The sequence below is a fragment of the Nicotiana tabacum genome, chromosome 18 (genome assembly GCF_000715075.1).
Source record: "Nicotiana tabacum cultivar K326 chromosome 18, ASM71507v2, whole genome shotgun sequence".
Lineage (NCBI taxonomy): Eukaryota > Viridiplantae > Streptophyta > Magnoliopsida > Solanales > Solanaceae > Nicotiana > Nicotiana tabacum.
This window is the reverse complement of record NC_134097.1, coordinates 3,241,735-3,264,184: the sequence shown is the minus strand read 5'-3', so window position 1 is coordinate 3,264,184 and position 22,450 is coordinate 3,241,735. Positions and strand designations below refer to the sequence as shown.

The 22,450-nt window shown below is 30.9% G+C and overlaps 1 protein-coding gene across 1 annotated transcript; it reads left to right on the top strand.

The window, feature by feature from the left end:
* The first annotated feature begins 18,793 nt into the window (after positions 1–18,793).
* On the top strand, positions 18,794–19,945 carry LOC107800132 (transcription factor IBH1-like 1). The gene is made up of 2 exons (XM_075237617.1): positions 18,794–18,905; positions 19,242–19,945. Exon 2 carries the CDS (start codon positions 19,254–19,256, stop codon positions 19,881–19,883), a length of 630 nt encoding a protein of 209 aa, XP_075093718.1. The 5' UTR covers positions 18,794–18,905; positions 19,242–19,253; the 3' UTR covers positions 19,884–19,945.
* Positions 19,946–22,450: the final 2,505 nt, after the last annotated feature.

Below are 22,450 nucleotides of genomic sequence, written 5' to 3'. Positions count from 1 at the left end.
ACAAAATAGATAATTTTCTGAATTACTACCTAAAGACTATTCAAGTAATGAAATACTAGGAATCAACCACAATACTTAAATAGTTTTGAATAACAATCAATAGGATATAATATTCCAGGGTCACGGGTTATCTAACAATCATGTTGCATTCTTAGTTTAAAATAACTAATTGATTTATCTGGATTGTTGATTGACATGGTTGATATTACTCATAAAACTCTGTCAAGTTCTTACTCGCCTATTCAAGCTAACTTAATGCCTATATGTCTATGGAATTAAGATTAACAAGAACGCATTTACAATTCCTGTATTGCAACCGAGAAAGGCAATTAGGTATATTTCTATCCTAATTGCGAATCCGTTCCCCGATGTCCGGGTTCAAGAACTTGCTCTATTTAATTCTATATGCAATCTAGAATTTCCACTTTCGAGTTCAACTCTAGATTCGTAGATAGTAATTCACTGTTAGCTACTCAACAAATTAATTAAAAATAGAATTAAATAAGCAACCCAATATGATAAAATCAACTTTGTCAAATTAAACTTCAAATATCAACATTCATGTATCGCCCATGACCCTAGAATAATAGGGTTCTTAGCCACTCATGTTCATGCAATCATCAAATAATTTACCAGAGTACATAAGAATCAATAAAAGAAGGAAAAATAAGAACTCAAGATGAATTCTGTGGTTCCCCAGCTTTGTCGTGGCTTTTTCCCCCTTCCCAATATGTTCGATGACCTAAAGGAGGCGTTTTTAGCTTATATATTGCGTACAAAAGTCGTGGGCCAAAGTTCTCCTACCAAATCGGCTTCAGGGATTGATGCTAAGGTGGATGCGATGCACCCACCTCGTCCTCTACTTCTCAGTTTTGCATGCGAGGGTGGATGCGACGCATCCAACCCTTGTTCCTCCATCTCAGCTTTGCCCAGGTGCGGATGCTATGGCGGATACTATGGGCCGACTTCATTGCTAAGGGTGCACGAAATCTGATTTTTTTCTAGATTGGATGCGACGCATCCAATCTCTCTTCCTCTACCTAGAGCACCTTTTCTTCATATTTTTGCACTCCAAACACCCTAATTCACCACACACAACTCAATTAGTCATAAAACCAATAATTAAACTATGTTGGGCATTTTAAAGATCAAATAACATCAAAAAACTGTTAAAACATGGGTAAAGTAACATCAACACATATCGAAATATGCCAAACATCAATCAACATCCAAAGAAAACCAAAAACTTGGTAGATTGAAAAAGAAAAAGAAGAAAAAACGAAAAGCAAAACCTGCAACTATATTTCCTATTGTATGTGTTACTGGTACACCATAACGTTTAATAAACGAACAAAGGAATTGCAAATGGGTGATATGAGTTGAACTTAGATGGGTCAAAATGGATTGAATAAATAAATGGGTTATTGTCCAACTTGTCCATAGGTGACATGGCATGAGATGAGTTAGGTTAACATAGGGTAAACAAATATTATATTTTTTATTTATATTTTGTAAATCCATTAGACAGTATGTCTAGGGCTAGTTTTTGTATTTCTTAACCAAATAAAAATAGTCTTTATAAAGTGCATCGAATATCAAAAAGAGAGAACAAACAGAGAATCTACTGCAAAAGGATGTTCTATGTCGCTAACAATCCCTTAGGATCTTTAAAAATGATTGATATGATCTAAATTATTTTTTTTTCGCTAAATCATTTCAAATTTATTTCTTTACTCTTTTAAATGTGACATCGCTTATAAAAATCTATGCGTACGCCACTGGCCCAACCCAAGTTTATTTGTGCTAAGATGAGTTGCGTCAAGATAGGCTAAACAATGGGTCACAACTCAACCCACCCAACTTAACCCTACTTTTGTTCTTTCTTTAAAGTTTAAACAGATATCAATAAGCATTCTCAAGCTAACAAACACAAAGAAGTCTTCATACATATATATTACTAAGCTCATAAATTTATCTAACTTTACAATCACAAAAATTTGAAGTCCTATTTTCTTAGATAATTAAGCTTTTATTCATTTGGAGCTACTAAAATACCAAGATATCTATTATGTAAATGGACTAAACCACATATTATTTCAAATGTCATATAATTTTCATTTTCTATTTTATTTTCTTACATTTTGATTTCAGAAATATTATGTCATAATGCATGCAAATTTCTTGTGCATATTTATAAAGAATATCCGATCTATTTAATTTTTTTTTTAAATGATGAGGGAATAAATTATCTTTTTGAAAAAAAAAGTAGAAACTATATCAAGAAAAATTTAATTGAATATTTTTCATCTCGATTAATTTAAAATCGCTTCTAAAGATTTCTAAATTCAATATAATTAATTATTGACTTTAAGAATGAAAGATGGAATTCTTAGAACAAGGAAGTAATTTTTTTTGGTTTTTCATTCTACTAATTTTATGAATTACCTATGATATAATAAGAAGTAGTAAACGTTGATTAAGTACTACTTGAAGGAAGTGTAAGAGCAGCCCAAGCTAACTTGTCTATGATGAACGATTTGAGTTTTGGGATCTGTACACAAATAGCCGGTCTTATTCATTATTTACTTTTTTTAGTTATATACATAGATTATATATAATTATACATATATATATATATATATTAATTATGCATATATTATACTTCCATCGACTATTTTTAGTTTAAGTGGTTGGGTGAGCAGCTATTTAGGTTAATTCTTCTTGAGTTTTCTCGGGTCACATTTGGGCTGCACTCATAGCCCAAGATGACCCGTCAGAAGCGTGGGCTGAATTAGGCATTAACCCAAAGTGATCCAGTCAACAATTTATTACAGACCCAACCCTGCCCAAATATAAACGGGTTGGGCGGGTTACATTAATTTGGGCCAGAATAATAAATATTCTCTTTGTTTCAATTTAGATGACACACTTTCCTTTTTAGTCCGTTAAAAAAAGAATGACACATTTCTACAATTGGAAATAATTCAACTTTAAATTTTTTATTTTATCAATTTTACCCTTAACGAGAAGCTTTTATAACTACATACATGAATTTTATGTAGTAAAGGGACCAAAATTCTTCTAATCCTTATAATAATTAGTGTATCTGTGTATATTTTTTTAATATATTTAGCTAGTGGCTGTGATTATTTTGGCCGACTGAACAAATTTATTAAAAGCACTAACCTTTATCAGATATATGGAGTTTAATTCAAGGCCTAAGATAATTACGAAGCAGGAAAGAATAGAAATAAGACACCATAAGGGGTGATCTTTAAATTTTTGCCTTTGAGGCAGGTTAATAGGTAAACTTTCAAGGTCAAAAGTCAAAAGTTTTATACTTGGCAAACCGTATTAAACTTTGAAGTTTCGCCAAATTGTAAGGTGACCTGCCCCGTAGGTCAAAAATTCAAGAGCTCATTTCAAAGGTCATTTGTGTCATTGACCCATTATGAAGAAACCAAATTATGGACCAACACACTTAATTTCAAGTGTTAGTTCAGCTTTGTATCTTGTAATATGTTAACATTAATTGAATTGAAATGTGTTTGGCTCTTTAATGTGAACTGAACAAAAGTGTAGTAAATACCTTGCCAAAATCTCAGTGTAGACTTCTTGGAATAAATACCTGCCACCTTGTATTAATGTTGGTTTAGTTGCATCTCCAACATTTGCATTGTCTACATGCTACTATTCTAAAATATAATCCATGCTTTAGATAATATTCCTTTACATACAGTTATCTTTATGCTGTTTGGTCTCTACTTAAAAAAATCAGGTATCATGCGAAAGCTGATAAAGCAATACCTGAACGATGATAAATCAGACAACAAACGAGAAATATACCAAAAGAGATACAAACATTTAACGTGATTCGGTCAATAGAGCTATGTCCACGGAGGAGATGAGCAATCCACTATATAAAAGAGAGCACAAAATATCGAGAGAACAACCTCATGAAGAGGCAAACACAAGTGGCACACTAACACTTGTCCCGTAAAGTTCTCCCCCTAAACACGACTCTCAAACCCCATATGGCTACACTGTGGATGCTACTGAGTGAGAAGGAAGGATCCTCAATTTATAGAAGTCCAAACCTTTTCCTACAAGAAAAGGGACTAGCCAAATATGAAAGATATATAATTTTCTTCTACAAGAAGGAAAATCTAATTATAGTAAATATGTTGCCCTTTCCTCAAGAAATAGAAGAATCAAATATGGTAAGAAAATCAGGACACCTAACAACTAGGATGTCATGTCCCTTTGGGAACATCCGATAAAATTAGAACGATTAACATGGCCTCTACACAAGGATGACACGCACATAGGTTATCAGTTGCTTCTCAGTATAGTTGTATATTGTAGTGGGAAAATGCATAATAATGTGGGATCATTATCTTTTTTTTATTGTTGGACGGAAGAACTTTACTAGCACCTTGTTCTTTGTATAGATAATGGAATGGAACTTGAGTTTAATTCGGCCCTATAAACTAGCTCATATTTGAGGATTGTCCGGGACTATATATAAATATAATATCCCATTTTTTAACCAATAGGGGACATTTTAACACCTTGTTGCATGCCTAGAACTGGATATTCGTGCGTGAAAACTCTCGGGTTGTGTTAAAGGGATTCGACATCTATTCTATATACATAAAAAAGGACCATTATATATACAATATAATTTTTTGGCGAAGATGTCCAAATGAACCACCTTGCATCCCCTAGCCCCGCCCCTGTGTACAGAGGCGGACCTATGTGTAATCTTGATAGGTCACTAGACCTCGTAAACTTCGACCGGAATCTTGTATATGTAGATGTGTATATCTTTAAAATGATTCATTTAAACCAGTTGACACTCTGGATACTAAAAGCCTTGATGGGGCACTAGTTGAGCAAATATTGATGCCATCATCACGTTAAAATCCTGGTTCCGCCTCTGCATGCGTACAACTCCCGTTCGATCACATTCTCCAAAATTTCCAATCTTAAAATATTGATCCAAACTTTCACTTCCTGCTCTATGTTGCAGCATCAAATTGAACTGTGTGATTGATCATGCAGCAATAATGGTTGATGCAGTTTTTATCACTTTTGATCATAAAAATGATGCAGAAAAGCTATAAATTATTGAATTTCATTTATGACTTGACCTATAGGAGATTCATATTAATGTTATTACAATAATTTATTTGACCACTTACACCTGTTTCTGCTCCAACGTATAACCACTCAAATTAATTAAAATTTAAACCTAAAAATATGGTTTCCAATTATTCATGCATGACGTACGAGTGTGGCATCCGAGTAATTAATATTTACGGGAGATTAAAGTAACAGATTCAGTTGAACTCACATAACATATTTAAATATAGCTCAAACTAGAAACTCTCTCTCCCTCCTTGCTAATTAAGCCACCACCCCCTTTTTATGACCCGACATGTACAAGTGCGATAACATGATTTTGGAGGATCCAAACAATATTAGATGAATCCGAAAGCAAAATTTAGTTAAACTTACAGAACCCGTTTTAAATCTAGTTCAAACCAGAAATTCTCTCTCCCTACGATACTCGGGGCTAATTAAGCCATTACCCATGTTTATATATGACCCGACACATAAAGTGCGATCACATAATTTTGAAGAATCCGAGCAATATTAGATGAATTTGAAAGCAAGATTCAGTTGAACTTACAGAACCCGTTCTAAATTTAGAAATTGTCTCTAGATCCCTTCCCAGGCTAGACTACCCACCCCCAACCCAACTATTGAACATCAACATCTAATTAATGAGACACACGTGCATTAGTTTCCTTATGATAAGTCATGGGCATGTAGGCTGGTTCCTCTCTTGTTTGAGTTAAATAAAGAAGTCTAAGTCTCTTTCTTAGGTTGGCAATTCAAGTAGTTGCACGTGCATGTATTTATGGCAGCTGCATGGGCACAATTCATTTGGCTCGTCCGTTTTAGGCTAATTTTTTGCTGTTATCCTATCTTTGGTTTATAAGATTTTGTGTGGCTACCAGCCAGGGGCATATGTAGGATTTGTTTTAAGCAGTGTCGATATTTACAGAAAAATAGAGAACAAAAAACATTAACTATCTCATTATTTGACAGTAAATAGCTTCAGTCCATTGATTTTGTTGAGTATTAAGTTAAAAGAGATTGTGATAGCTTCAGTCCATTGATTTTGTTGAGTATTAAGTTAAAAGAGATTGTGAGTTCAATTCTACCTAACCTCAAAATGTAATAATAGAAGTTCTCTCAAATATTTGATAAAAATATTATCTAGAGAAAATCAGGAACTTAACCAGCGTGCCAAATTACAATATGTGTCAAGTGGTGTCTTTTTCTTTATCTTATTGTGTCCATACAATATTACTATATTTCGTAATAAATTTCGACAAAGCAGTGTCACGCTTCGTTCCACGTGCATCTGCCGTCATCCTTAATTAGAGGTATCGGATTTGAGCGTTGGGTATGAAGTCACTTTTTTTAGGGAGTGCTTTATCCCTTAATGTGGGACTTTCCGGCGCAAATTCAAATTTTGTCGGGCTCCAGTGTAGGTACCAAACATTGGAGAGAGAAAAAAAGAATTTTTGTGGCTTAGGTGATGGACCACTTGTTGGTTTTAATCTGCTAATCTCTGGCATGTTCGTGATATAAGGAGAATGTAAATGAGTTTAGAAGTTATCTTTTATCTATTGATAGTATAAAAAAAATTTAAACTATCAAATCATCTGCATAATAGGTACAAATAGCTATTCATAATAAGTAAAATTAGTAATATATTCTGATATTCAGATACATTATATGCTATAATAGGTTAAATTTTATTGATAATATAAGAATTGTTTACATTACTACTATAATATACAAGTTACATTCATGATTTTAGCTTCGGTAAGCTGAGAGTATAAAAGAATGATATCTTTCTTTATTTGGAAACAATTTACCTTTATGCAATGATTTATAGCCACACAAAATATATGTGCCTCATTTTATACCACAAATTCAAAAGTCTTCTCTCTTTTCTTAAACTCCATGCCCAGTCAAATGGGTTCACATAAATTGAAACGGAGAGAGTAATTACTTGTAACTACATATAATAAGTGAATTTAGTAAAACGAAAATAACAAAAGTAATCTTTTATAATAGGTTAAATTACTATAATGTATAAGTTTAGGTTGTTAGACATAGTACACTCTTAATTGTTTTTTCGACTGCCTTCCTCACATGCAAGTTTGATTTTTTTTTGTTTAAGTGAAAATTCTTATGATAATAGATTGTGATAAGATTTGCACCTTCGACTTATATCTAATGTCATATTGAAGTATGTAATTATCGAATATAAAAGTTTAAGATGCTAAAGAGAACAATATCTTCGACGGGGCCTAGTGGTATGATTAAATATATGGGCAGCAGTTCAATATATGAGGTTATTATAAAGATTTAGGTCAACTTTCTTTGCTAAGTCACAATCAATAGACTTTATCATGGTACGTACCTATATGAATTTTGTGCATGTGGCATATCACTTCATATAATTAATGTGATGGGTATGTTGTTGGTTTTGAGTTTTCATTCTATTTTGTATTTTTCTTATTCATTAAAAAGGTAGATGATTGATTTCAGTATATAAGTGGGCGTTTGGACATAAGAATTGTAAAATTTCAAAAAAAAGTGAATACATTTTAAGTGAAAATGACATTTGAAAATTAGAGTTGTGTTTGGACATGAATATAATTTTGGGTTGTTTTTGAAGTTTTGTGAGTGATCTGAGTAAAAAATTTGAAAAACAACTTTATGGAATTTTTTAAATTTTCGAAAAATTCCAAAATGCATCTTCAAATGAAAATTAAAAATTTTATGACCAAACACCGATTTCGAAAAAAATAAAAAAAATTCGAAAAAAGTAAAAAATTTCTTATGTCCAAACGGGCTCTAAGTTTGGATTGTTAAATTTACAAAAGAATTCCTTTTTTTCTAATTATTTCATATGATTTTTGTGTTACTGTTTGTGTTTTTCTTCTCTATGCCCTTTGAGTGTTAACAACAAGACAATAATAATATATCCAGTGTATTTTTACACGTGTTACTGTTTCTCTTTGCCTTCGAACTTTGGAAGTCAACATTGATTCCTTAGAGGTGATTAATATGCTAAACATTTATCATCCGGTTTAATCTAATATTTTTTCTGATTGCAGGTCATTGTTAAAGCACTCGGGGAACCCGCTCCTCCTTCATAGCTTTAGGGAGCAGAATTAAGTAGAGGATTCGTTAACTAAAGGAAAGGAGCTAGAAAACCAAATGTGGAGGCAGTTAAGGGTGTGTTTGGTAGGAAGAAAAATATTTTCTTTAAAAATAACAGAAAATATTTTTTAGAAAATATATAATCTAGGCAAACATTGTGGGAGATGAAATGGGTGAATTAGGGGATGAGCAGAGCGATTGGGGTTCAGTCCCCAACGGTGACCCTAATACTCGCCCCTGGCCCTGAATCATAACCCCGACCTAGGGGAAGGGGCCCATAGAGGAGTGGATGGTGGGCCAGGGGGTGGTTGGTTGGCTAGGGGGTGGAGGGTGGGTAAAGGGTGCCGTAGTAGTTGTGGATCGGGGATTTGGTGGCCTAGGTGACGAGGGTTTTGATTGGGGCCAAGATGAGGGTCGGGGTGGGCGAAAGTTGAAATAGAGTTTTAAAAAATATTTTTCCTCATTTTGGTAAGAAGTCATTTTCTTCCATTTGAATAAAAATGAGTTCATAAGGAACATATTTTTCAAAACTCACTTCCCCGCCACACATTTAGGACTTAAATCAGGTTAAGGTAAAGTTTTTGTCGTTTTTTTCTTAGCTTTCCTGCTTTCCCAAAGCATGCAAAAAAGTCAACTTTCCGATATTTCTTTTTTCCTTTCTCATGGCAAAAATTACTTTACTTAAAGCCATATTAGGCGTCAAGCATAGTATTTTTCCCTATTCCTTCTGTCACAATATATGTGATATTATATTTGAGTGGACTCAAAATTTAATAAGAAAGAAAGAAATAATTTTTTTTTTAAATAGATAAATTATGATTTAAAACAAGCAATAGATTTTGTGTAGTTATAAATCATCTCATTAACAATACTATAAGAAGTTTAATATATATTAAATTGCTTTTAAATATAAAAAATATATATTTTATAGATTAAAAATAAAAGCGTATCACATAAATTGGCATAAAAGAACTATGCCCATAAATATTTCCTCGGCCTTTTAGCACAATAATTGATCACCACTGTTTTCTCCTACAATTGTTAGCAAGTTATTGATGGTGTGGGTGGGAAGAAAATTAAGAATAATAAAGTTTTTTTTTCACTTTTAGTCCGCAGCAAAATTTATTTATATTTGGTAGTCGAAAAAATATATAAAATTTATATAATTTTTATATATAACATACAAAATATATATATATACAAAAAATATATATTTTTTAGCCTATTATTTTCAGAGCGATTATTCAGTATCATTTGCCCAATAATTAGACCCTCTAATCACGGATATGGTAGCAGCTTCTTGATTTAAATGAACCGTTGACTGTGGACTTCTACTATTTTTTTTTCCTTTGACAGTTGTATATTATTAACAAAAGGAACCAGTAGATAAAAAACTTCTTACCTCAATTGTCAAAATAAGAAAAGTATTTATAGATTGGTTTATAACTCATAATTCTACCGTTAAAATGCTGTCACTATTAGTAAGGCCAAAAACGATTCGAAACCCAAATTTCAATTTCTATTGGACACAGTAAGAGCGAAATAACCTTCACTACAAAAAGTAACAAAAATTCAAATATAAGAGACAAATTCAATAGCTTATCTTGGATTATCTTTTAACCAAAAAAAAAAAAAAACTAAAGATAGAGAAGAAAAAGTATAACCAATGAAAAACTGTAATATAATTTGACAACACCAGTTAGGAGTAGTAGAATGGTTGGAATTATTACACCTTTAACCGAATGTCTTAGACTCTTAGTCTTAGGGATTATTTGGTTGGAAAATAAATTATTTCGTGATTATAATGACGAGATTATAATATGAAAATTAAATAGTAACAGAATTATTTGGTGAAAATAATATTACTGAAAGATATTTTGTTCATTGAACTAAAATGGGATATGCGGGTTATAAAATAAATTATGTGTTTGGTTATACTAGAGAAATTAGGATAAACTTTTATTTCTAGGTTTAATCTTGGATTTTTTTAAAACTTTAGGGGAAGACAGTTGAAATATGGCATCTTTGTCATTGTAGTATTTTGTTTAGGAATTAAATAATCCTGAAATTATTTTCTTATCCTAAATGTGGGATAGAAAAATACCACAATTTGTATAAATTAATTTCAAAATTTCTAATATCGGATTCGAAAATTCAACCAAACGCAAGATAAAATAACTATGCATGTATTATATCCCTTATCCCACCAACAAAATGCATGTTATATATTTTTTATACTAGAGAACTCTGATAGTGAATGCTTTATAGAGGATAATTCAAAATTTGAACCTTATGGATTTGAGTTTGAGATTCTACGTTAGCTCGGTTAATTTACGAGTTTCGAAATTAATTATTTTTACTTATTTTTTGAATATCAAAAGAAAAAAATTAACATCAAAGAGCTATATCCCAACTTTTGAACAATAGGAAGTGTGTGTGGGTAGGGGTCATATATATACCCCTAATGATTGAAGGGTGTAGGACTGTTTAACTTTGTTAGGACAAAGGGAATGCCCCATCCATGTGTGCACATGCATTCACCCTTTCTCTTTCATACTAAATTTTTTTATTTTTCATTCAGTGTTCGGTACTCATTTTAAAATTTTGATTAATTCGAATTTTTGTCGCGTAACGCTTATTAAAAGAAAAAATATTTCTATCAGAATTTTTTTAATTCTCAAAATTCAAACTCAAAATCCCTAATTAAAGGTAAAGGGATCGTGTCCATCCTACTACAGCACTCGACAACGATTCTTTCACAATAACTTGATTCAACCATTCCATTTGCGTATAATCTTTTAAACGTATTGGCACGGGGCTAGATGGTCAGAAGGGGGTTCAGTCCAAACCTCCTTAGTCGATAATCTTTAACTTTTTCGCGTGTTTACTTTTTTTATTTTTTGAATTCTCTTGATGAATATTCGGCTTTTGCTATTGCATAAAAGCTATGTGCATATGTGTACGTGCAAAAGCATGCTCGCTTCCCTTCATTACAAGCCCATTCCACTATTTATTACTTGAGACAAACTGCATGGGCCATTATATGTTTCTTTTATTCTCTTTTATAAATAGAATTGTTAGCTTTCTTTCTCTCTTTTGTGGAAAAGACAGTTTTGATTCAACGAGTTAGTTGTGAATTTGTAGGTTGTTTTAATTTATGTTCAATGAAGATTAGATTTTGAGAATAGTAGAAACCTATATGATTTTTTACGTTGAATTTGGATTTACTTAAATCTTGTGGATTTATCCATTACTTGCTTCAATCCAATCCAGTTGCAATACCTAATCTAAGGAAGCAAATATAATGAAGCTTATATTTGTTTTAGTTGCAATTGTAACTTATGAGCTTAGGTTATAAAAACATCTTGCCAAGACATTTCGAGTTTATGATATTTTGTCAAGTCTTTTGATCCTTGTCGCGACTCAAATAGGGGGTCAAATCAATAACCGATGTTTATATCAAATGAATGAATGTGTTAAATATGTATACTATTACACCTTTTTTTTCTCTTGACTACAGTTAATTAATACTCCCTCTGTTTCAATTTATGTGAACCAATTTGACTGAGTACAGAGTTTAAGAAAAGAGAGAAGATTTTTGAACTTGTGGTGTAAAATGAAGCAAATATATTTTGTGTGGCTATAAATCATTGTATAAAGGTAAATTGTTTCCAAATAAGGAAATAGGTCATTATTTTTGGCACGGACTAAAAAAGAAATAAGTTCACATAAATTGAAACGGAGGGAGTATATATTTTTGCCTAAACTAATATTTAAAGATAATAAATGATTTGGTGTAAATTTGAAGTGTGAGTAACTATGAAAAATGGAGTTGTGGTCCGTTGACCAATGTGACGAGTCTAAAAGTGAACGTACAACGTTTAATTGACAACATGTTCTGAACAATGCATAATTAACTTGGCTATTAGTTAATTACAATTTGCCAAAAAAAATATATCATTCTCACTACACTAGTAAGTTCGCAATAAAAAATTCGACACTTGAAATACTTTTATTTACTATAATATAGCTGACTAATCTTGTTTGCCTAAAATATTTTGGATTAATTTTATACAAATTATGTGATGGAAAAATAGAGCAAATTATCGAGAGATCACTAAATAATACAAGCACATGAGTTGTATAATACTGTCCACCATATTAAGATCTTAAAATATTACTCGTATACCTCAATCGCTAAATCATAATTTTGAAAATCCAACGATGGAAGTAAGTTAAGAAAACCAAAAACAAAGAAAAAGTTAAAGAGAGGCAAGTGCACTAGGTTAAAGTTGTTTTCGTGTGACCTATAAGTCACGAGTTCAAACCGTGAAAGTAGTCGTTAGTTCTTATATTAGAGTAAGCTATCTACGTCACACTCATAGGGTGCGACCCCTCCCCAAATATTACGTGAACGCGAGATGCTTTGTGTACGGGCTGCCCTGCTCTAAGTTAAAGAGAGGCAAGTGTGTAGTTTGGGTTGGAAGAATTGGGGGGTTGGGGTGGGGGTTGGGAGATGGGGAGTGGGGTGGGATGATTTGGAGAATATAAGGAACATGTGCAAAGGTAGATGGAGCCTAATAAGATTTCAGAATTCCATGGCTTTCTTACGTTTGCAAATCCAAACAAATTATTATGATTATCAAATTTTGGAGAAAATAAGGCAAAGTTTAAGAGGATAGCCGCAAATCACGGGGGATCTACACTTTGCTTAATTAATTCTTTTCTTGTTGATTTGGACCCTTTAAAGCCACTATCTTTCTATCATGTGTGAGTTTTGTTTATTTATTTTTTTCGATGTCGAGTAACTGTACTGGAACCGCACTAACTTTTGATTCCTGTCGAAAAATTTATATTGGGGATTAAAGCGTTTCTTAATAAAGTCGACTTCCTATTCATAGCTTGAACCAAGATATTTTGTTAAGGATAAAAGAATATTTACTACTCCAACACAATTATTGTTATGTCTGGTATCGATATTGGAACCGAACTAAATTCAAAGTCGCATCGGAAAGCCCAACATTGGAGGTAAAACATTCTTTAACAAATGCGAATATATACTCGGTGCTCGAACCAAAAAAGTTAATTAAAATAAAAGAGTATTTATCACTCCATAACAAACCCTTGTTAGTTAGCATATGTGAGTTGAGATTGAATGCATAGGGTTTTTTAATGAAGATATATTGCTCAAGGGAAAATTTAATAAATTAGAAATTCTTAATTTGGATTCTTTATTTGATGACCTAAGTGTCTGTTCAAATTTGAATTAGAAGAAAAAAAGGATGAAGATATGATGACTTTTAAAAGAGGATTCTTGGCTCTTTATATTATGATTACTAAGGTTAGGTTGATGCCATGTCTCACTTTTTTTTTTTTATCTATCTATTATAATATATTTTTATATTTTTTAATAAATTCATTATAAGCGACAACAACAACAACAATAACCCAGTATAATCTCACTAGTGGGGTCTGGAGAGGGTAGTGTGTGCGCAGACCTTACCCCTACTCTGGGTAGTGAGATTGTTTCCGATTGACTCTCGGCTCCCTCCCTCCAAGAACTCCCCACCTTGCTCTTGGGGTGACTCAAACTCACAACCTCTTGATTGGAAGTGGAGGGTGCTTATCACTAGAGCAACTCACTCTTGTCAAATTGATTATAAGAGACAAAATGAAAAATATTTTCTATTATGAACACATTTTTCATTGATTATGATGACTTTCTATTTATATCTTAACAATCATGTCTCAAAAAAATTACGGGACTCCTAGAATGAAGTCAATGAAGTGAGTAACAAATAACTAAATCACCAAATTAGAAAGACACCCAGCCCAAATTTATTTAGAGCCCGTTTGAAAAGCCACTTATGATTTGGATTTGGATGTAATTTGATGTAATTAGACAGTTTAACATATTTGTCTGACCAAGTAATTATTTGGTCAGCATGGAATTGAATGTAATTGGCTATATGTAATTACACTTCGATTCTCAAGGGGAGGTAAGAATTGGTGTAATTACACTGTGTAATTACAAGGTTACTTTTTAATTTCTTTCCTTTTTGTTTTTATTTTAATTTATTTTCTTTATAACTTTTTATTTCCATTATTTTATTTTTTTTAATTTTTTAATTTTATTTTTACTTTTTAAATTCTTTTTAATTTCTAAAAAAATATTTTTCTTTATATATTATTATTTTTTTATTTCTCTACCTTTACTTCTTATGATTCCATATATTGCTCGTATATTTTACTTCTTATTTATTTTATTTTCTTCATTTAGCGTTATTATTCTAATTTTTGAAATTACACCTCCTAATATTAGAAATAGTGAGTCATTAACAAACTTGGCATATAATGAGTGATGTCCTTAAAGTAGAAATTCGTTGTTGAATGAGGTTATAAACTTATTATGTTTCCTAATCTTTAAGTTGTATTGGAACTTATTTTTATTATGTTGGAATTTGACATATGTTAAACTATATTTTTCTATTGGATTTTGAAATTGTGTTATATTTATGGTTTCAATTTACTTTTTTAGTAGTTTTGGCTTGTTATTTCACATTGCATGTTGTTTATTTTTTTAGTTAGAATTGATAGATTAGTTTGTCAAACATTTGCATAATGTTATGACATTTTATTTATAAATATTAATTTATTTTATCAAACATGAATTCCATGATGTTCTTACAAAATATATGTTTTTAATTTTTATAATTAATTAAATTAAATATTATTAATTTGGAAAATATATATCAATTATTTTTGCAATATAAGTTATAAATATATGATTACTAATTAGTGTATATTCAAGAAAAAATATGCATCTTAAATACCAAATATAATATCATTTATACTTATAAAAAACATTTATAGGCATATATTTATTATTTTAACTTTTAAGTTTTGATAATTACTTCATTTAAAATTTAATCTAACTGTGTAATTACACTTGTGCAACCAAACAGTACGCTTGTGATTACACTATAATTATGTTATGACAAACAAACATATTGTCGTAATTACTATATTGTGTAATTACTACCATAGTAATTACACGAAATATAATTATCAAGTGGCTTTTCAAATAGACCCTTAGGTAATAATACTGGTGCACATACACACAATAGGGGTGCATGTACGAGTTAAATTTAAGTGTTTATTGAAAATATAAAATGTAGAAAATATTAACCGGACTGAGTCATAAAATGAAATCCTTTTTTCTTTTGGGTAGAAAATTTTGATTTTTAGGACAAAACTAGAAAGTAAAAATGATTTTTACAACCCGAATATAAATGAGCCCAATTACCAAAGACGCAGATCTGAAATTTTAAGTTTATGGTTTTAGATTCTAGAAAAGATCAACTTTCTAGGTTTTTATTTTATCCATATATTAAATGAAATTTTTAACAACAAATACATGATTTGTGCCAAATTATTGTTAGCTATTCGAGTTACTCTCAAAGACTTGCAATTCCTCAAGCCACTCAACATTGTCTATATCTATCTGTCTTCATTGAATTTTCGCTATCTGTCTTGAGTTAAACAAGCACAGACCTATCTTAGTCTCTAGTGACCTGTTTCAGGAGACCTTTTTGAATCGCATCATAGAATATCCTCTCTCTAATCAAGCTCTATTGTTCTGAGGATACCCTTTCTTTGATTTAGAGGAGAAGGTGCAACATGTTATATCTTTTACACACAAGATTTAAAAGAACTAAAACTTGATGCTAGAAAATAACCCTAGTCCAAGTTATACTATGGAACATTATTAGGAATAAAATTAATTTTCTTGATTTAATATTTATGCCAAGCATGAGACATGTCTAATCATTGAAGAAGATTCTGTACTCTTGAAAAAACAAAGGCCCCTTCACATTCTCATTACAAACCATGCTTTAAAAACCCCCATGTGGAGACCATGTGAGTGATTTTTCCTTTCTTGCCCAAAGCCAAAACCTATGCCCTCTCTAAGAAATTTCATTGCTCTTGGGACCCCCTATCAACCCCCTCCCCCCCCCCAAACTTCTCCATGTTCTCCCGATCCGTATTTTTGTGCGGTTTAAGCAAGTCAATAAATACATAATATTTGTTTTTATGTAAATATTTCTCACTTAATTATGATTAAGTAATATATATTTTTACTCCATTAAATTACTTAACCATAATATAATAATATAATTTGCGTAAATACTCGATGCAAGTAAGTATTTATCGGAGCTAGCTATCCGAGGAAAATTCTTAAGTTTTTTTATTCTTGTTATTGTTGTAAATTCTAATGCCAAATTTAAGGTTCTTTGACTTATATAGTCTATAAACTACCTATCCCCCAATCAATCATTTGTATCTAATTTCTATGGATTTAATAGTGTTTGCATGCTGCATTTATTACGAGGCAGACTTAGAGTATTGGAAAATTGTTTGACTCAACCCATCATTTTCATTATATCGATCATATTGTAACTGTGTCATTCTTTTTTATTGCAAATATTGTGTTTAATTATATTGATTAAATGTTTCTAGTTCTAGCAACTTTACAATAATAACTCATTAAAAAGAATGCAGTTCATTAAAATTTTGATCTTTCTAGAATGGTTGTTCAACATTATACGAGGATATATATATGTCAATGGATGCATTAACGTTGGACATCTCGTAAAGCACATTATGAATATTATTCGTCAATTGGGTTTTTCTTTATTTTATTCTTTACTCGGCTTTAAGATAGTTTTGTTTTGAATGTTTATGTTAAATTTATCTATGTCTGATATTTATATCAAACTATATTAATATACCTACACTCAATTGATTAATTGAGGTCAAAGGATGTACTAATATCTATCGTTAAGTAATACAAATGTATGTAAAAAAACAAATACCATGCATTCATTAGTTCGATATAAACGTCAATTATGGGGAGGTATTTTCTGTATTGGTAATAATACATACAAAAGCCACTTCTTAAACTTAAAGGATCAACTATTTGATATTAAGTGTGTTACATTAGAAAACCAAAAGTAGTTTACATAATAATCCATCAACAATCAACACTACTTAAACAAAATTATTGTAAATATAGTTATTAACCCGCCCTCCCCAACCCCCGCCCCCCTCCCGAGACAGTGGAGGTGTAGGTTATAGGCTTTGCCAAACTCAAATTAAGAAATTCAGTAATTATATATGAATTATTAATTTAGTTTACCAAAGCTTAAAAGAATTAAAACTTTAAACTCATAAATCTCAAATCGCAAACATACAAAAGATAGATAAAGATAAAAGAAAGATGGGAGGGAAGGGGAAAAGAGAGATAGTTGACCGCTAATGACGCTTATGTTTCTCTTTACCCCCACATTTGCCCTAATAAAGTGTCACTATTATATTATATGTATTTATTTATCTGTAATTTATTGAAACAAACAGACCTACTGTTTCAAAGTATTAGATTCTGGTTCACTGCATCAAATATTGGATTACACCAAATGACCAAACCATTTGTTTCTTTAGTCAAATTGGTTTACTTAAATCAAATTTTATACCTTTTAATTTCTTTATTTATCCACTAATCCCCTCACTTTCTCTCAGCTAAATCCTCAACTAGATAATCTTCTCATATTGAAGGGAGAGAAATCATAGAATTGAAATTAAAAATAAATACTAATTCGGGAAACTTTATATTACTATAGGATAATATTAGATATTTATTGAGCAAATTATTCAATTGAATGAAGAAATGAAAATGTAATTTTTTTTCTTTTTTCTCTTCCATCTCCTAGACAGGGGCAGATGCAACTTATCTATACCAAATTCATATGAACCTAGTACTTTTAGCATAGAGTATAAATTTATGTATAAAAATTTGTTAAAATTATAATAAATAACAAATATAAATCATAACTTTAAAAATGAGTGAGTTCAATACTAAGAACTTTAAAGGTTGAACTCATAAGATTCGTTTGGTTGCGAAGTAGGACATCCAGGGATAACAATTAATCCCATGATTATTTCAAATCCAATGTGGGATAATTAATATACTACCATTTTGGTATAAAATTAATATTGGTATTAACTAATGCCAATAAATAAATATGGAATAAATAAAAATTCAAATTCTATCATGAAATTATAATTCTAATTTTGATTATAACTATATGATTTCATAGAGCTTAAACCCTATATCCGCTCTGCTCCGAGAAAGGATGAAAATATTTCATGGAGCAATATAATTATGTGGGATATATGTTAATGTCCTTTTGTAGCCAAATTAAGTTACAAATATTTAGGTTTTGCATGACATTTAGGGAACCTATTTATTCTGTCTTAAACCAAGATTACTGGATATTATTATTATTATTATTATTATTCCTCTCTCTCTTTTAGGGTGTTTTGCTAAGTGGGCCATGGGCTTCCATGTGATAGCATGTGCTGTGTCCTTCTCTCATTGGCCCACCACCCACCCACCCCCCCGTATTATCCCCCACCCCCACCCCTTTCATCTGAACAAATAAATTGGCTTTTTTTCACTAAATTTCTTCCTCTCATTCCCATACTTCCATTACTTCTGTTTTTCTTCTGCTACAACTTTCTTGAATCCTAAAGAAACTACATATTTTGTCACCTCTTTTGTTTTGAAATTTGTTGGAAGAAAGTTGACTAAGGTATGCTATTTTTCACTCAATTTTCACTCCTAATAAAATCATATGACTCAAGTTTATTTTCTAGTTTTTTTTTGTTTTGCATGTTCTTATTGTATGTAGCTATATAAATTCCTTTCTGTTGCCTCTTTAATTCAATTTCTAACACCAAATTGTCTACCTATGAGAATATGTAAATCAAGCTAGAGAGACTTTATGCTTTTTTTCTTTTTTTTTCTTGTTTAATATATGTTTCAAGAATCTCTTAATATATCCTACTCTATTTTAATCTTCTTTTTTTCTTGGTTTTATTGATTCCAAAACTAATATGATCTAAATGTTTTTCTTATTTTGATCAAGATTGTTTGAAGAATGAGGAATCCTAGTTCACTCAAGCAAGAATTTCTCAAGAAATGGATAAAGGGTCTACAAATATGCAGTGCAACAAAGGAAAAAATGAGCATAATTGAGAGACAAAAAGCTATAAAATTATCAGCAGATATAGCAATGGCTTCTACAAGAAAATCTTCTACTTATTGGAGTCATTCCCTTTTGGCCAATGCTTCAAAAGATGACACTAACAAAATAATCATAAACCATATTCTTGGAAATGATGATATTTCTAAGAGAGTGATATTCAAGAAATCTTCAATGGGATTATTGGCTATGTCCCAAAAGAGCATTAGATGCAAGAAAATTGTGACCAAAAGTTGCAAGATTTCAAGACAACGGCAGCTAAACTTCAGTCCCAAACAAGTTGAGGTCGACTGCACGATTTCTAAAAAAGGTAGAAAAATGATCTCTCCAATTTCTATAGCAAGAAAATTGGTGAAGAATAGAACTAAAGTTCTTAAAAGTCTTGTTCCTGGTGGAGAATATATGGATAATGTTTCTTTAATTAAAGAAACCCTAGATTATATCCTTTCACTTAGGGTTCAAGTTGATGTTATGAGGCATCTTGCTAATGCTAGTGAGATTACTAATCCTAAAACATCTTTATAGCTTTTTTTTCTTTTGTTTTTCAATATTTTTAAATATTGAAGTAAACAATTCCTTCTTTTTCCCCCTTTGTTTTTACTCATGTGGAGTTTTTTTTCCTTATAGTACGACGAAGAAGAATTTAAATTACCGAAGTATAGTATGTAACAATGTACAGAAGAGCAATATTATAGTGAAGTTAATTTTCCTATTATTAAATCTTCTATTTGAATTATGTTACTTCTTATTCAATATTTAAAAACTTGGAATTAGCGACGAACAAATTATGTAGTTAAATAAAAAAATTCACCGTTAATCCTATTTAGCAACAAACATTAGTGAAGTCAGAAATTTCTCCAATGGTGTTCAAAGTTGAAAGAAGTAAAAAACAATTCATCGACAATGAGTGTTCAATGCATGTTATATACTTTTAAAACCTAATATTTTACTTACGTACATAGAGTAATTTTTCGAGAAGGGTGTTCAATTGACCACCCTTAGAACAATATAGCTTCACCTATTGCAACAGATTAGCGACAAACTATCAAGAAATTATGTTAGCTACGAGTGTTTTAGCAACGGATTAACGATGAAGTTTGTAGATTTCAATTCTTTGAGGTGATTCTTTCTTGTATCTATGAGTTTGGATCTTTTAGAAATGTGACTCTACATATTAATCAATGTATCCTATATTTTGTATTCATCATTTAACGGTATACTTCTTCTTCTCATGAGTTGAATGAGAAATAAAGGTGCTTTTGTTTCCTCTTTTAATTATTCTTGTGAAAAAGAAGCAGATGGTTTTTTTTTCCTTCAAGAAAAATCACAATAATTAAGCTTTAAATGATCACTTTCACAGAAATCATGGCCATTATAAGCATAAAATTCAGCAAATATTTTGTCTATATATAGATGTGGGTGTTTGTAAATGTGATTTCTCCTTTTGGTAGAGAGGGTTCTAATTCTATTTTAAATGTAAAATTTGGTCTTTATTTATTTGACATGTTTCCTTTCTTGAGAATCAATATAACTAAACTTTGAAACTAAAATAGATTATGTCAACATAATATTTTAAAATTAAAAGTTAAATATTTAAAATCTATACTAAAAGTACTATAAGTTGCAATTCTTTTACAATATGATTAAGAAAATATTTTAAATATTGATCAAAGTTTACATAATGTGAATCCCGAGAAGCAAAAAATGACAAATAATTTGGGAAGGAGAGTAGTATTCCTAATTAGTTATTTCGATATTTGAGCAAACATTTCTTTAAATTATTACCATGATGATGTTGAGAATAAGAACACAACCCGGAGACAGAGGCGAAGCCAGAACTTCAAGCTTATGAGTTCGAGATTCTAATCCTTTTAAATTATTGGGTTCTAAATTAATAATTTGTGCATTTAATGAAATTTTAAGACAAATACATAGTTTGAACCAAAGCTATTGGATTCAGCCGAGCCCGTAACCGACACTGTGGCTCCGCCTTTGCCAGCACATATTATTTTCAGCTAATTATTTATACAAGATTTTCGAGCATAGGGATTTGCAATTGTTTAAAATAAAAATAAAAAAGAATAGTGAAAAATCTTAACAGTATATATCTCGGGTGCTTCCCGCCGTTCCTGCTTTTCTTTATTGATTGAAGAACATAGTATATTTGTAGAACTCCCACAAAAAAAAGGAAAAAATTTAGAATATAAAGATTGTAACTTATTACAAGTAAAAATAACTAATTGTTCGTCTAATATTCCTTTAAATTATTAAATAATGTAGTTTCAAAGATATCGTCTCCAAGATTTCATGAAACACCCGTGAACAGACTTGGAAACATTGATGATACGAGACTTAAAGGAAAGTAATTAATAGTAGTAACTTTTTTCTTTTTTTGTTTTTTTAGAGCTTCTATATATAATTATTAGGCTATGGGTAGGGGGATGATTTGTGAGTCAAGCTCAGTTACTTAAGTGTGAGAAAATTTAGTTCCATGACTTTACTGTTATAGTGGATAAAATCAATGATCATATATAAAATTAACCTTATTTTACACCAAACACCACGAGTACTCTTCTGATTATACACTATTAGCCATAGAAGTCATTCCAATAAAGTTACAGCAAAAATAACAGGTTCGAACCATTAATGATACTATTGAAACGCTAGCATGAAAATACATTGATGTACATGTCCTATGTAAGGTTTTAGTAGAACGTACATAAATAAGAGCAAATAAATTTGGATAAACTTTTTGCTATTACACTTTAGAGCAAAGTAAACACTTTGTGCGGGTAAATTTTCACCTCTTGCCACATGTTTAGGGGCATTTAATTGAAGAATTTGTCTAGATTATTTTTATTTTCTTAGAATTTGGTCTATTAGTGCGCTGCTTACCCATATTATTATGGGATCTTTACATAAATAGTCAGTCGGATTCACTATTTTCTTTTTTAGCTGATATACATAGATTACAGACTAATTATACATGAATATACTTATATTATATATGAATAATATATAATTTAATATATGCGGACTATTTTTAATTTAAGCGATTGGTGGACACTAGTTAGGTCAAGTGCATAGATAGC